Here is a 17,665-nt window from a genome sequence, read left to right on the forward strand (position 1 = left end):
TCCCTCCCTCCCTTCTAGGTCACTGGGAGGGAATGTGTGTGCATTTGTTCCAAAACTGAGAACTCAAGCCCTTGGAGGGTGTGGGTACCAAACCTCCTTATCCTTTAAATGAGGGGGAAGAGGTGGAGAGCACATGTTAGTCTTGAGAAATTCGTTTGTTTGCATAGTTGGAGAAGTTCAGTGGGCAGGTTTTGAGGCCTCGTTTTCTTCTTGAACCAGCAGTTGTCTGTTTTCGCTCGCTGACTTTATGGGTGCTTTCCATGGTGAGGTGACAGATCATCATCATCTCCTTGGGCCAGGTTCTGGCTCTGGTCCAAACACAGAAATCGCATTAACGTGATATATATCAATGAGAAAATCCACCAGGGCAGTGAGGTATTGTTGCTATAGTAACCTCACTAATGTGACTCCAATCAGGATTTGAATTATTTTTTTAATATGGCTGTAACTCTAAGAGAAATGGAAATTTAAAACAAAATTCTTCAGTTAGTTTTCATTTTGAGTTGGCATGATTTTTGTTAACCCAGGTGTGGACTTAGTGCCATTGAAAATGAGGTTTTGAGGCTGGAGCCTGAGAAATAAGCTACATGTGGTAAAATCTATTTATTCACAGGTTTTCTAGTTTTGGGATGTCGTATGATCGGTTGAAATGTAAATTTTGCTCAGTATAATTAGCCCATAGAAAATAGTGAAATATTAGGCCTTTTAGGGACACACTCCCGAACACACCAGAAAAGCAACTCTGGCTATGCAAGGGGCAATGCGAAAAGAGCACCTGGGGAATAGTGACCCAGGCCCAGGCAGCCAGCCCCAAGCAAGTATAAAGCCCAGTTCACTCAATACTGTGGCTTGAAAACACACTTGTGAAGCAAAATATCAAAAAAGGAAGGAATGATATGCTAGCAAAAGGCTCCCATAGGACAGAGTCCTAAGGATGGCTAGCATTTAGAGAAGAAGCAGAACTGGATGATTGGCAGGTTAGGGAAGGCAAAAGTTACTTTTGCTCATCAGCTACAAGACCGACAGCTGGTAGCTTGTTGAGGAGGGCAGAGGTTGTTGTTTCATAACTAGTTTAATATGAACCTCTTTGTTTTGAGTGATTCTTTTACTATTCACTTTTGCATAACTTTTTATTTGTGTTGGGAAGTAGGTGGGTAGATTGAACTGGGGCAGTGTGTTGTGTTAGTGCTGCTGCTTGGGGAAAGTTGGGAGTAGTGGCTATTTGGCTGACTATTTCCAAGAACTTGGATGTCATGCTTGGTCATGAGGTGTGCTTATAGGGGATTTTTTAGTTCTTATGTAAATTTCATATAGGAGTTCAGTCCTGGATTGAAGGTTCTCTAGTTCTCACTAGCACCAATATGACTTACAAATCTTCCTAAAACTGATCCTGCAGTTTGTTGCTGTACAATGACTGCACATATCTCATTCTTTGGACCCAGTCAGATTTTGTCTCAGGAATTGACTGATCATGATGATGAATAAGAAACTTTTTGTTAAAATGCAAAGCCTGCTTTTTACACGTTAATTTTATCTACTTGGTTCTAATTAAGCATGAACTAATTACTGTATTGTACTTAAAATGCATACGTTTTTGTATGCCGGGATCTTGTGAAAAGAAGCATTGCAAATTGTACGTAAACGAATACACGATTCCTCTCCATTTCTATGTGTAAAATTGTGATCCCAATCCATAACATTGGTTAAATATATCAAGTGATGATGCTAATGCAGTTAATGGAATGTTTAGCAAAAACAGTACTGTTGCAATGGAGATGGTGCTTGGTAGATCATTAGCGATGAGGGTTTCTAGTTTTAAGAAATGTTTAAACAGTGGAGGTGGTACTTAGAGTAAAACTTTTTATTTTCATACTGTGCATGGAGATAGTAATCGTATTTTGATCTTTCTTCAGATGTAGTGTACTGATTCAGATTTATATTTCAGAAACCTGTAGCCGGATCTAGTCCTAAAACGGATATTGGTTCTAGTGGCTCTGAGCAAAGTCATTCTGGACCTGAACCAAGTCAGTCTGGTACTGAACGAAATCATTCTCGACCTGGTTCGAGTTACACTGAACCTGAAACAAGCCAATCTGGAATGAGAAAAAATCTTTCTGGCCTAGAATCGGGTCATAAATCAGGGCATAGTTTTGGCCATGTACATGGAGGTGCTGGTAGATCTTCTTCTGGACGTGGTGCGAGCCCAATGCAACAACCCAAATCATCACCAGTGGCAAAATCCACATCAATGGAATGGAAAAGTACAAGAGATCCTAGTGGAAGGGAAGTAGAAAAGCCAAGGGACCTGGGACATAATGAAAGAATGAGAGAGAGAGGAAAGGAGATTTCTAGGGAAGGTAGCTATGAAAGAAATCGAGGAAGGGAGTTTGATCGAAATGAGTCAAGACGTGTTGAGAGAAACAGAGAACGTGGAACTGAAAGAAGTCGGGAAAAAGATCACGAAAGTAGAAGATCCAAAGATTTTGAAAGAAAACGAGATCATGATTTTAACAGACATAGAGGAATGGATCGGAGTACTGAGAGAGATGGGAGAATTAGATCGACAAATGAAAGAGAATATGAGAGAAACCGAGATAGAGGAAGCAGTTCCAGAGATAAGGAACATGAGAGAGAAAAGAAACGTGATACTTCCAGAGGGAACAGTGCTCAGGATAGACAGACAGAACGCAACAGGGAGAGAGAGACTCACAGAGTGGAGCGTCAGCATAGCTTCAATGAGCAAGAGAAAGGCCAGGATGGAAAGTTGACTTCAAAGCGGAACAGTCTTCTTGATCTTCCTATGCCACCTTCAGCCACTAGCAATGAATTACCATTTCCTTTTGGTGAAATAGGAAATATATCACAACCAAATCCTGAAAAATTCCAGAGCTCTAGAGAGAAGCTTCAAAAACTTTTTGGGATATTTGGAGATTCATCTGCACCAAAAGAAGGGGAAGCTGGTTCTTCATCTTCATCATCATCAAGATCCCGAGGCTGGAGAGATGAAGTTAGAGCCAGAGGAGACCAGTTTTTTACTCGGCGAAGTTCAAGTCAGTCTACATCTGAAATGACAGATGACAGAGGAGAACATCGTCACCAAAGACACAGATCTCAGTATGATGATAAGGCTGCAAGGCCGTCTCATAGCACAAATGTGACAAAGGAATATTCTCTCAGCCGAAGTAGTGATTCAAGAGACCAGTCATGCCATTGGAAAGTGAGTGGCTCTCATTCAAACAATCCTAATGCTGCTTTACAGCAGACTTCTCACTTGAGAGAAAACCAAGTCACCCCTCGTGATACACCTTTATCACCAGACCAGTCTCCTAGTTATGGATTAAGTGTGGACACTCCTCAGTCCCCTGATATGGAGGCATCATTCAGTCCAATTGTTTCTTCTGAAGAAAATACACCAGTGAAAACCATACCTCTTGAAAATCTTACACAAAAAGGGGTTGATCTGGAAGCAATAAAGAAAGCTCTTGCACAGATCCGTGCTAATGAGCGACCTAATGCAAATACTTCTAATACTGGACAAGGCCCATCCTACCGTTATGAGGATTTTGTGGGGCCTGCTTCAAAATCAAAAGTTGATGAAGATGAGCCCTATGATCCAGAAGAAGTGTGGAACAGCCAGGATGCAGAAAAAGCGGCGTCTCGGCATCCTGGTGTCAGGGGTCAGAAGGATGTTGATCTTCGGCAGATACCAAAGAACATACCTCTACCTCATGGCTACCAGGCCAAAATGCAGGAGAGACAGATTCCCCATCCTGGTCAAGTGCCACATATGAAAGATGGAGCTACAACTCCTGACTCAGGAAATGGCATGATGGTTTCACTCTCCAATATTCCTCTTCCTCAAAGGCAAGCTGCTACTGGTCCAGTTTGTGATAAACCAACCAGCCATATTCCACACAGTCAGTCAGGTAGTACTACCAGCACACATTCAGTAACTTCTGGTGCTGGTTGGTTTCAAGGTATTTCCAGTACAAGATCAAATGATTCACATAGTTTACAAGAAAATATAATTGATATAGATATGAGACTTCCTCATCCTCCACCTCCACTTCCCAAATCACAGCAACCATCACTACCGAAGTCACTTCAACCTCCATTACCTACAGCACAGCCACCACTACCACATCAGCCTCCATTGCCAAAATCTACTGCACCCACATCTTCCACACCACCTCAGCCCCCGTTGCCAAAATCAGTTAAGCCTCCATTGCCAAAACCACATCAGCCACCACCACCTACAAAATTTCAACCACCATTACCAAAATCACCCCCTCCTGAACCACATCCTTCTCCAAAATCATCTAGCTCTCAAGCACATACCACAAGTAAACCAACAGAGGAGGTACCTGTTAAAGATGGGCATAAATATGTGGTAAGCAGATTAGACAGCATTCGTTCTCGAATTGCACATCAAGCTGCTGAACTTATTAAGCCTGGTCAACAGGGTGTAGCTGCTACTCTAATGGAAAAGTACAAGTTAAAGAGACAAACAAGTAGTTTACCAGAAGTAAAATCGCCAACATATACTCCAGGCATAAACACTAAGGAAAATATGTCATCAAAGTCTGACCCAAGCACTAAGAGCAATGAATCTATGTCTGTACTCGACCTACTCTTACCAGAAAATAAAGCAAACGATGCAGAAATGGAAGAAGGTTCTGCATCTGTGAGAGACCCTCGACAAGTTAATCAGAATGTTTCGGCACAACTTCCAAGAGATCCAAGGTTAAAGCATCAGGAGTCTCTTACAGAGAATGAAGCCACACCAAGTGTATCAAGGAGTCGAGATCCAAGATTATCTACAACTTCAACTACAGGAGGGTTATCAAGTTTTAGGGACCCAAGGCAACAAACTAATCGGGATCCTCGGCAAGATTCTTCAAATTTTTCAAGTGGCTTGATTAGAGATGGACGAGATGATTCTGGGAATTTCTTTGGTGTGTCTAGTTCTGTAAACAGAGATCCGAGACAAGATCCAGGGAAATTTCCTCTTGCAACTGGGCCTCAGGCTAGAGATCCAAGGCATGATTCAAGCAGTTATATTGGATCCAAAACACCAGCTCGTGACCCTAGACAAGATTTAGGTAATTACTCCAGTGGTCCAGCTCGGGGAAGCAGGGATCCTCGACAAGAAACTTGTATTTACCCTACTGTGGCAGGATCCCAGTGCAGAGATCCACGTATGACTTCTAGGGGGGAGAGAACAGCAGGAAGTGTTTGGCAGGCACAACAGACACCTGCATTACCTGTGAATTATCCTGTTCAGCCATCTAATTCAAGTATAGGGTCGGTGGACCCTAATCCGTCTCAGTCTGCCAGTGGGTCCCTGATTGGACAAACTTTTACATGCTTGATGATGAGAGGTTTGCCTCCTTTTACAAATTCTAATCACATTTATCACTTCTTTCAGGAATATATCCTACGTGATATGTCTATCGAATTAGATAGCCACTACCAGTGTAAGGGCACAGCCTATGTTCATTTTCCCAGTCATGCCAGTGCTCGTGAAGCCTTGGAACTCATGAATGGACATGTTTTACAGGGTTATCAAATATCACTCAGAATATGCACGGTTGGAATTCTACGACAAGCTAAAAATGCCTATGAGCAATTAAACCGCGATAGAGAGGCTCAATTACGCATTCCTGAGCGACCTAGGGGAAATGGAAATCCATTCTTTAAGTCTCGACCGAAAGAATCTACAGGTATGCCATTACAACCCAGTTCTGCCACTGCTTCTTCTGTGACAAGCATAGATAAACCTGTTTCATCAAGCAAATCACAAGAGCCTGAGAAAGGATTAAATGATATTAGTGGAAATACAAACCAGTATTCAGAGCTTTGTGGAGTTAAAGTACCACCAAAATCATCTAGTAAGATATTAAGCTTCAAAATTCCAAAGATTAGAAAGGATACACAAAAAAGTGAGAAAAAGGATACAGCTTGTGATGAAAGAAAGAGTAAAGTTGAAGGATCCGAAAAGAAAAATGCCAAAAATGAATCTGTTGCAACAAGCAATAGAAAGTATAAATCCTCGGCAAAGGATTTATCTGAGTCTGATGATGATTGGCAAGATATAAAAGTAGCAAACAAGAAGAATAGGAAATTTAAGAAAATTGTTATTCATTCTGATTCAGATTCGGAAGGGGATGAAAAACTAAAGAAAAATAAATCTAGTAGCTCTAAAAGTGAGTCATTAAGTACTAGCAGTGATAAGATTGATCCTAGCAATGATGATGATGATGACGATGAGGGTTATATGGTTATTGATGAAACTGTTGTGTCAGATGCAGATGAAACTGAAGAATCTGAAGTAAGCTCACAGGTGTCGGAAGAACCTTTTGATCAGCCATTACCTGTAAAGGTAAAAGAAAAGAAGAAAGTTAAGCAAAAAAAGAAAAGCAAAGTTTTTGTTGGTAAACAAAAAGGAAAGAAGAAAGGAACAGGGTCTACTAAAAATAAAAAGAAAGTACCAACCAAGAATGGTTCATCTGCTCGAAAGGTACGTGGTAAGAAAAGTAAAGATAAATATATAACTGATTATGAAACTGACCTGCATTCTTCTGTGGGCCTCAAATTAACACGTCATACCCAGGGTGAACTTGAAGAATTAATTCCTGAGAAGAATAAGCTTAAAGTGTTGATTCCTGTTCCTCATAAATTTGTAATCACATTATGTGCTGATGATAAGCTAAAAAAGAGAGGTGGACGACAAAAAATTTCAGAGGTATTACAACCAGCAGAAGATGTGAAGAAAATAACAGAAACTGCAGCATCTGTGAAGGTCAAGATTGAAATACCAATTTCCAGTGGCAGCAATTTGCGAAAAGTTACAAAAGCTTCAAAGCAGAGTGTAATTCCTGTCGCTATAACAAATGAGAAAGATTGGGATCAAGCTAAAGATAGTGACTCAAATGATGAAATGTTCCTTCCAGTTAATTCCAAATTGAATAGTGCACTGAGGAAGGAGGTAGCCATTGGCACCCCAACCTCTAGAAAAGGTAAGAAAAGGAAAATATGCAGCGTTGCAAATGTCATGAATATTGCTCAGGTGAAAAAAGCAAGGAAAATATCTAGTAATTATTCACCAGAACAAGATAACCTTGCTGATAAAGATGTGGTCATTATTAAGAGCCCTGGAGAAAGCACGAAGCGGGTTTTGACATCACCAACTAAAGGAACAGATAGGAAAAAGTCACGCTTGGACATTCAAGATTCCTCCTTCAAAAGTGGGGGAGAAAATACACATCAATTTGATCTTTTTGAGAATGATGCCTCATCCGATGAACTGCCTGACCTTACTCAGATTACACCGAGCTTGTTAGATGTGGACCCAACCATTTGCAATGTTTTGCCAAATGCATCTGCCCTTGCTAATGTTTTGAGTCCTCCTCATGCAAGTCATCAAATAACTGATAATGTTATTTCATCAAAAAGTGACTTGAGTGATAACTGGTCTCCAGAAAAGTTGCAAATAATTGAAGGAAGATTTCCTTCAAATGAATCTGCTGTCACAAAGTCTAAGGAAGATGACAACGTTTTAGATGAAATGATTGATATGGTAATTGAAAGTGGAGAGGGAAAATACAAAACTGATAAGGCAAATGATGATAAACATGATCCTTCCAAAGTACACTTTATTTCTAAAGACTTAAACTCGGTAGAAAAGAATGATGCTATGGAGTCTTCAATTATAACTGCTTCTTGTGCTGATGAAACAAACAGTGCAGAAGGCAATTACAGAGGCCAGTTGAAAGAAAAGTTAGAAGATATAAACTCAAGAAAAGAAGGAAGTGCCATAGAGCAAACATCAGCTACAGAAGCATCTGTAAATTTGCAGAGGTCAGGTGCTATGCAGATCACCAAAAATAAGAGCATATCCTCAGATGATACTGGAAATTTACTTACAAGAGAGTGTCAAGCTTTGGAAGAAAGTAAAGTGAATGATGATGGAAAGGACTTGCCAGCCTTTAAAAAGGATCAAAGTGAAAAAAGTAACATTGTTCGTGAAAGTAGTACAGAAACTATGAAGATTACTAATAACAGCAATGCTAAATTTGAAACATCAGTCAAAATGGATGTAAATGGTGGTGATACTTCAATTAGCAATGAAGATATTGATGGTGATGATGATGCAGCTAGTGTGGGGAAAGTGAGTACAAGCAGTTTTGTAGATGATGCGTCAGTGGTTTCTAGTGAAGGTCGGGATCTAAAAACTCCAGAGTCTCAAGTTAAGAAGGGAAAGAGAAGTAAATTATCTGTGTCTGTGCCCTCGGTAGAATGTCGACGAGTGACTCGAGGCTCTGTGGTGGAGCCCCTAACAGCAGAGGTCGTTGAATGGGATGATGGGGGAGTGGTGGATTTGTTTCAGTGTGACATGTGTGATTATTTTGGCCGACACATGGCTAATCACATAGTTAACTTTCACACAGATCGAGAATTACCATGTGAATTCAAGAAAGAAGACTTTCCACCTGTGATAAAGGATCATGTTGGTCCTCCTAAGGAAATAAATAAGAAAGAGAATGTTTCACTGAACCTGTGCTGGATTCCACCTAATATGAGTTTTGAGAAAAGTGTTACATGCAAAGAGTGCGACTACATATCTAACAGTCGTTTTGATTTAATTTATCATGTTTTAGAGCATTCTCCCAAGGCAGCTTCATGTGTTTATCATTGTCGTCTTTGCAACTACATGTCTGAAAAAAAGGAAGAATTTTACAATCATGTTTCTAGTCATACTGGCGAGTATCGCTACAGCTGTGAACTTTGTGGTCATCGTACTTATAAATTGTCCCTTCTTCAGTCACATCATACAGAATGCCACCATAACCAACCAGAGAAATTCTTCATATTAGGAATGATTGAAGAAAATGGTTGGCTGTACATCCATGTTTGTAAAGTATGCATGTTTGTTAGAATTGGCTTAGGTGCAGCTGAAGAGCATGTGAAACATCGTCATGGAGGTAAAGCAGATATTCACAAGGCCAACATGAGCAGGCATATTGTGTTGCACTCAGAGCTACGGAAATTTTCTGGCGATTCTGAAAGTACCCCCGTTTCCCGCCCGAAGTACAAAGGTAAAAAAAAGAAAAAGGGTAAAAAGGGTCCTGATCTTGATGTTTTTGTTGGAGACGAAGAAGTTGATGAAAAAGAGGTGGAAGAAAAGGCCAAGCAGCTTGTAGATAGAATATCCTTAAACATTCATACTACAATGTCTGTTCAAGAAGCCCATAAGAGAATGTCTTTGTTAAACTCTATTAGTAAAAAACTGGATGAGGATACTCAAGAAGATGAAACAGAGTTATGTCCAAAAAATTTAACTGGGGAAGAGCAATCACCTGCCATCTCTGTGTTACCAGCTTTAACAGATACGAGTGGTGTTTTAATGGAAAAAGTGGGAAAGGCAGATGAAGGTACAGTAGAAGAGCAAAAACCAAATGAAACTAAAAATGATAAAAAAGAACAGACATCAGTTACAGAGGAAGGTGATGAGGTGGTTGTTGAAAATGACAATGATGCAGAAAATGCCAGTGAAGATATGCAGGGGATTGCAATAAATGAAAATGATTCGGCAGAAAGTGATAGCGAGTCTACTGTGAGTGCAATTGATACTGATGTTTTTGATGATGAAATAGCTCCAGGAAAAGGTTTTCTTCAGGATACAATCAGAAAGCTTTCTGCTAAGCTTGATGAAGATTCTAAAAAAAAGCAGCAGGAAAATCTGGAAAAGAAGCAAGAACCACAGCAGAAACCTGTAGCAGGTGATGTGTGTACAAGTACACAAAATGTCAATGAAGATGATAGTGATTCCGACACTTTAGTGATATGTGAAGATATTGATACAGATGGAAAGGAGAAAACAGCACCTGTAGATCCCCCTCAGGCTTCAGACAGCTTTTTGGACATCAGTACATCTTCTGAGGGAAATACTGGATCTTCACTTCAAGATTCAATCCAGTCGATACTAAGAGAGGCCTCTACAATAAACCAGCAAACGCCAAAAATGCCAAAATTGAGAATTCGTCCTGCACACCAGCTTTTGGACCCACGTCTTTCTCCAAAGGTACAACATCCATATTTCATTTATTATTGTATCATTAAGTCTTGTACAGTTAAGTGACGAATATTTTAACTATAAGTTTATATTGTGAAACTAAATGTTTTATCTGATAAATTTGGTGATTGAGAGGAAAGTGGCTGGTGCATTGAATGTCCTGGTTAGAAAAAGTACCTCACAATGGTATTGCCGGAAATTAGAATAGTAGAAATTTACAATCTGAGAAGTAAAATGTGTGTGGTATTAGAATAGATGGATTAAGGAATGAAAATGTCATGGAGAGAGATGTGTGCAAACATTGATAAATTGCAAGATTGAGAAGACTATACCAATATCATTTGACCATGTTGAACTAATTGATGATGAGAGTGTTTTAAAGTTAAATTGAATGTAAAAGAGGAAGTCAAGGATGATGGTCAGAAATGTGAGTGGGTGTAAGGAAGAGGGATTCAAGTGTGAATAATGTATGGTATGTGTTGTGGAAGGGAACAAGACTGTATGAAAGTGGTTTGTAAATGGGGAGTTTACATTTGTTTATCTTGAATATGACAATTCACTAGGAGTGTAGGGGGTGCTTGTTCATCCATGATGCTATATAGTGTGAATAATTTAAAGAATAGACAAATTGTGTTTTCTGTGGAGAGCCCCTCCGGCTTCCCAGAGCTATACCGGTATGATATGTGTGTATTAGACCGTGGCATCAGTCAGTTCGATTAGAGTTCTAGCCTACTGGGAACCATGAGCCAGAACCTGACTCCCTCAGAGAGGCACAAGGAGCAATGGCTCATAGAAACCCCCATGTGGTTGGAAGCATTCTATGTATGCCATTTACTGGGTTAGGCACCCAGAAAGGTAGGCATCTCAAAACAAACTCCATCTAGTTAAAATTGCTACTGAAAACCGAACTATCAAGCAGCACTCCACAATCTGAAAACAAGCATGACGTTACAATTGCCACCGCACAGCCGTCTGCGCAGCTCCCCCCCTCCTTGGGAGGGGAAAAGGGGAGCCCCAGACCCCTTGCGCTAACCATCCCACCCCAGTTCTGAGACCGATGTGTTGTGTGGCAGTCGCTCGACTCTGGCTCGCATTGCTGTCCCTTTGCGGATGTGGTCTGCTGTGTAGTGGTGTGCAAGCCAGGAGTAATTCACGGAGTACTGGGGCTGCATGCGCCTAGGGCCACCTTCCCTAGATGCCCTGTAAGTACTGCCCTTGTGGCTTGGGTGTTGCCTTCTACATGTCATTTGGGAACTACCTCTGTAGGGATCTTTTGCTGCTTGGTGATTGCCCGTCCTTGGGGGTCATCTGTAGTTTTCATTTCTGCCGTTTGATCTTGGGTAGGAGGTAGTATTTTCGCTGGGAATTTGTAGAATTTGTACCTTGCCTTCGGTCCATGAAAGCATAGTACTGTGCAGCTTGTCACCTATTACACAGCGGCTGGTTCTGTTCCTCCTGGAGACGTTGTACTTTTGCAGGGTTTTTCTTTTTCTTTATGTTTGTTGCCTGGTGGGGGGGGGGTCTGCCCCTTGGTTATTGCCCTTCCTATGTTAATCTGGCAGTTCTCCATTAGGTTCCTGTGATTGTACACGGCGCAGTGGTTCAGCTTTAATTGATATCTCTGTAGTTTGGGCCAACCAGTTAGCAGTACCTTGCCTGGGCTTCCCTTAGCAGTCAGCTTAAAGGTCCTGGAAAACCCCATTGGGAATCATTGGTCCAATGGATGCGTCCTCTGGGTCCCATCTCGCCTTGTGCAAGTAAAAAGTCTCCTGCCCGAAACGCTTTGCATAATAGTCGCTTTAGGCATTGTATGTACTAGCTCTATCTATAAAGCCAACAAACTTTGTAAAATCTCTTTATGTATGTACCTTACCTAAATAAAATTATTATTATTATATTATAAAAAGGTTGCTCTGTTCCCCCTTGTCTCAGGGTGACATTTACCAGTTTTGCCTCCATCATTCTGCCTGTTTGGGTCTGTGACACCTTCGACTCGGGAGTCCTGCGAGTGGTGTCCTTTGCTGGGTTTCCAATTCACCCAGTCCACTGGTACTGGTAATAGGGTACAGGCGGCATAAGCGTTGCATGCATGGTTTTGGTTGCTGCAACACGCTAGATTGGATGCCTTTCCGGAAGCCTCGTGGCTGCCCCACTTTGGTTATAGGGACCCGGACTTTGGGGCATTAGTCGCTTCGACTTGGGTTTTGTCTGCACCTCCCTCGGCTTTGCCCTGCTAAGCTGCCGGCTTCCAAACATCTGAGAGTTTTGGAGTCAGGGCAGGGTGTAGATGGTGGTAGGACTCGGGCGGTCTCATGGGCTGCCCATTCCGGTTCGGCGATAGATGCATTTGAGCCTGCTACTCCATCTGGGGCTTCGGAGTATGACCAGTGGACCCCTCCTTTTCCTAGCTTTTCCGGTTGACTGCCTTTTCTTTAGGAGCAGAGGGTTTGGAGGACAGCTCTGCCCTTGGTCCTGGCGTAGAAGATCCCAGGGCTGGGGAGGAGTTGACTTGGGGGTGCTTGGGCCCCATTTGAGCCCACTTAGGTGTTGGTACCCTTAACGTAGGGCTTGTTGTTACAAGGTGGGGTTTCTTCTCCCCTCTCCCCCCCCTTCTTGTACGAATTTGATGTGGGTTCGGCTCCTCCCTGTCTACAGTTCCTGGTTCCCTTGGGTTATTTGGTCCTGTTCTTCCGGAAGTTTTCGGCTTCTTGTATCTTGCCTAAGGAGGTTCAGGAGGCCATTGCGGTGTACCTCCTGCATGACCTGGATTTTGCCTCGATAATGGACCCTTCCTCATTTGAGCTCGGTTCTACTTTTCCATATTGGGTGCATTACAGGGTATCGAAGTCATCCTGATTAGCAGACTGTCCTTTCTATTCATTGGGGGCATGGCATTTGTTCTGTCAGATCAGCACACTTGAGTGTCGTGAAACCTCTACTGTGGTAGAAGGGGACTTTTCCTCTGCTCCTCCTTTTTCAGCAGCTCGGTCCAATCCAGTCCATAGCTTGTTCGATCTTCTCCTCCGATCTTTGTGTCTGGTTTTTCTGATGCGGGTCTATTTGTATGGTGATTAGGTGGCTCTTTGATGGTGTCCCACCTACGAGTTTCGTCTAAGTGACAGTATGAAGTCTCCTGGCAGTCCTTTACTTACCCTTTGTTTCTTCGGAGGTTGGCTCCAGTTTCGTCGGGTTATCTTGTCCTTTCTCCCTTGGTTGTTTCAGGACCGTAACTTTATGCCGAATACTGTCACCTAGTATCGAGTGGTGCTGGCTGAGCCGCTCCTGCTTGCATTCAGGGTGGATGTTACTTCCGCTCTGTTTCACAAGCTGTCTCATGTGTTGTTTCACCTCCGATCTGCTTGTGAGCTGCCTGAGTTGTCCTGGTCGTTGGACCGAGTGCTCTGTTTTCTCTCGTCTAGGTTTGTGGTGGCTCCTTTGGTTCAGAATTGTTTTGACAAGGCTCTTTTTTTTTTTCCCCCCCCCCTTTTTTTTTTTTTTTTGGCCTTGGCCTCTGGGGGGTTGGGTTGGGGAGCTTCATGCTCTCCTCCAGTGCAGGGAGTTTTTGCTCTTTCAGTCCTGGTAACAGGTTTGTTCGTATGCAACCCTCTCCTTCTTTTCTGGCAAAGAATGAGACGGTAGATTTCTGGAGGGGTGCTTGGGTGGTTGATGCTTGGTTTGTTCAGCCGGGGGTTCATCATGCGTTGTGTCCGGTTGTGGCTCTCTCCATTGTTTGCACGCCACGGCCTCTGGGACCAGGGATGTCCTTTGGGTTGACCCAGTTTTCCTGGGCTCGGGTTTCCCAGGTCATCCACAGGGTTATTTGGTCCGGCCAACCTGCGATCTATCCTCGTGGCCATGACATTCACAAATTTGTTGCTTTAGCTGCTGTTTTTGGTACAGTAATGTCTTGGGCTGACATTCGGGTGCAAGGATTTTCGAGGTCGAACAGGATCCTGGCCGTCTGTTACCTCGTTGATGTTCCTAGCTCCTAGTTGGGTGTGTGTCGCTTTGGGTCGCTGGTTGTGGCCAGTTGTCTCAGCTTCTCGTTGAGATGCGAGTGGTGGCGGCCGCCTCCTGGGTAAGTCTCTCTTTTCTTTTTTCTGTGGTTAGGTAGCTCCGAGGGAGCCAGAGGGGCTCTCCACAGAAAGCCAGCGTTGAATGTACAGTAATGAAATGCCATTTTCTTGGTGATTGCCGGAGGCTCCCCGGCAACCCTCCCTCCCTCCCTCGGGTCAGTGGTTTTCGCATTTTGATATTCAGCCTCTGAACTAGGGTTGGATGGCAGTGTGAGGGGGGTCTGGTGTATCTCCTTACCCCTTTTGTGGAGGGGGAAGCTGTATAGACAGCGGCACGGCATTGGTTGTGACGTCATGCTTGTTTGCTTTTTTCAGATTGTGGAGTTCTGCTTGATAGTCCAGTTTTTGGTAGCAATTTTAACCAGGTGGAGTTTGTTTTGAGATGCTTACCTTTCTGGGTGCCTAACCTGGTAGATGGTAGACATAGAATGCTTCCAACCACATGGGGTTTCTATAGTCCATTGCTCCTCGTGCCTCTCTGAGGGGCCCAGGTTCTGGCTCGTGGTCCCCGGTAGGCTAGAACTCCAATTGAATTGACTGATTTCACAGTCTATTACATACATACATATCAGCCCGGTATAGCTTTGGGGAGTCTCTGGAACTCACCCAGAAAATGACGTTGCATTACATTTAATGCTGAGTTTTTATAAAATCCATATCATTTCACTATACAGTATTGTTCCCATTATTTCAATATGGGCTGATGCTTTGCCAGCACCCCCCTAAAAATGGGAAATTTGTAATGATAATTTATGTTCAGTATATTTATTTAATGCATGTCTTGCAAAAAAAAAAATAGTAACAGCAATTGTTAGTAAGCCTGCCAAAATAGGAAATGAGAATGTGTGTTACAGATATATACTGTACACCCATCTGAAAAAATATATTTTGTAGCATAAAAATGCAGGATTACAAATATTGTTGACTTACTCTCAATATAATGGGTAAATTTGAGAGTTAAAAGTTATTTAATAATAGTAGGCTGTAGTAGGTTGGCAAGAGCAGTAACATTCTGGAAAAACGTTTTGTTAAATATTTATTTTATATTGAATATTGTAAGCAGATGTTTGAACTGTGCCACAGTATTGCTGCATTTCTTTTGATAATTTTCCCATGACTTAAAGCTCTGTGTTGGTAAGCCTCAGAGGTATATTTATTTAAATCAAGCTATGTTATTTATCAGTAGCCTTCCACTAGTGAGGTGTTAAGAGTACAAGAGGGTAGGTGGTCCTGGACAAAGAGGGTATGGTTCTGTTGGCTATAATAATAATAATAATAATAATAATAATAATAATAATAATAATCATAGGTCTCAGGTTTTATAATACAGTACAAAATACTTGTAAAAAAGAAATATATTTATTGAATAAAAATATATTTTGGCTACCTTTTCATCAGATATTGTAGCCAGAGAAACTGAAAGAGAAGTTGTGAAAGCCCTGTCTTCTCTGTATTCCTTGTGAGATTGGTGTCTGCAACACTCCTTCAATACTGTGTTTTCTTTTATGGACAGAGCTTCATCAAGCTGGGTAGGAAATACGAAGGTGTCATGTCTTCCTTTTACTGCCATTCATAGATAGGCTATTTGATATTAAACCTAATTATTATTGCTATTAAGTAAGGTTTCACTCAATAAAGTCTCCTCTAACCCCTGGGCTGCTCTTGTGATTATAGCCTGCAACACACCCAGGTTCAAGAAATAAAAAAAAATCCTCTTATAAAAGTGTTCATTTGTGTTCCCTGACCACGCGGGAAAAAAATCGTAGGTGACATATTTTGGCCGCAGTAGGGTTAGGAAGTCTGGCAAAATTGAGGCATTGATAGGGCAATTGTTGGACGTGGGTAATCTCGCCAGAGCTGTCAGGCGGGAGTTGCCACAAAGATAATATTACATAATTATTTCAATGTCTTTGATTTTTCCTTTTTTTCAGAAATAATATTCAATAGTGTGTAATGTGATATATTTATATAATAAAATTTTTGAACCATTGATCTACTCAAAATTATGATGTGCATATTAGTGATTTAATTATGTTCATCAAACAATAAACAAATAGTTTGCTGTTATTAGACTATATACACAGGTTATATATAAGTATCTGCATGTTTTGTTCACCATAACGAACCACTAAGTTGGTATGGTAAGTCATACCGACGACGAGTGACTGCCACACACCCGCCAGCAAATACCACCTCCTTCCCTCCCTCCCTCCCTTGAGGGCACTGGTAGCTGAGTGAACAATGTGCAGGACTCATAATCCTGTAGCCCGGGTTCGATTCCCTGTGCCAGCGAGGAACAATAGGCATCAGGGTTTCTTTCACCCTGATGCCCTTTGTTACCTAGCATTAAATAGGTACCTGGGAGTTACAGCTGTTACGGGCTGCTTCCTGGGGGGGGTGTGTGTGTATGTGTGTGTGTGAAAAACAAAAAAAATAGTAGTTAGTAACAGTAGATTGATTGACAGTTGAGAGGTGGGCCGAAAGAGCAGAGCTCGACCCCAACCCCAACAAGCACAGCTAGGTGAATACATCACTCGCCAACACTCTTCCTCCCACCATACTGTTTTTGCTTTTATTCACTATATACAGACATTATATACAAGTATCTACATGTTTTGTTCACCATAACTGTACAACTAAGCTGGTATGGTGAGTTCAGATAGCAACAGAGGTCGCCACACACAGTCAGCCGACGCTGCCTCCCCTCCTTCACTCGTTCAAGGCCAGAGGCACTAACATTCCTCCTTCAACCATACTGTTTGTGGTGTTATTACACTATATGCATACATTATATATAAGTATCTACATGGTTTGTTCACCATAACTGTACAAAGCTGGTATGGTGAGTTCAGACAATAATAGAGGTCACAACACAGTCTGCCAATGCTGCCTTCCCTCCCCCACTAAGATTCCTCCTCCCACCATATTGTTTGTGCTGTTATTACACTATAATTCTCATTTTATATATAAGTATCTACATTTGTGTTCATCATAGCAAACCACTAAGCTGATATGGTGATTCTTGACAATAACAGGTAGCCATACAGTCAGCAGATGAAGCTACCTCCCTCCCTCCCAGGAGGGAGTCAGCACTAATTATCACAACAATCCTGCTATTATCAGAATCCTGGTCATTTTTATCAGTCAGGGGTCTTCTGTAATATTATCATTGCTAAATAATACCAGTTACACTTCTTTTTTTTTTTTTTAAATTTTAGGTGATGCTGTGGTCACAAGCTGAACAGCAGTGCTGTTAGCTCATACTGCGTGCGCCAGTTTTAGTTGCTCACTCGGTACTGAGGCGCTCACACCCGGGAATGTTGCCCACAATTTAAAAAAAAAATGGGGCATCTGTTTACAATAGGCCTGAGGAAGCTGATGTGATCCCTGTGTAGCCGCAGGACTTTTAAATCTTGTGCGGTACTCCAACACATCAATAGCTGTGGTGTGCAATTCCGCGACAGTTACTCACTACAGCTGTTGATGTGTTATGCAGTTTAAGGGTTAATTTGGA

At 42.0% G+C, this 17,665-nt stretch overlaps 1 protein-coding gene across 9 annotated transcripts in view; it reads left to right on the plus strand.

Annotated features, from left to right (window-relative positions):
* LOC123774609 (uncharacterized) overlaps positions 1–17,665 on the plus strand; it is a 178,182-nt gene that overhangs the window by 83,695 nt on the left and 76,822 nt on the right. For all 9 annotated transcript variants that reach the window (XM_069303937.1, XM_069303938.1, XM_045769067.2 and 6 more), the window contains one exon: positions 1,946–10,084. In XM_069303937.1, coding sequence (XP_069160038.1) covers positions 1,946–10,084 — 8,139 coding nt within the window. The remainder of the gene's footprint in view (positions 1–1,945; positions 10,085–17,665) is intronic.

Source organism: Procambarus clarkii, chromosome 51 (assembly GCF_040958095.1).
Source record: "Procambarus clarkii isolate CNS0578487 chromosome 51, FALCON_Pclarkii_2.0, whole genome shotgun sequence".
NCBI lineage: Eukaryota > Metazoa > Arthropoda > Malacostraca > Decapoda > Cambaridae > Procambarus > Procambarus clarkii.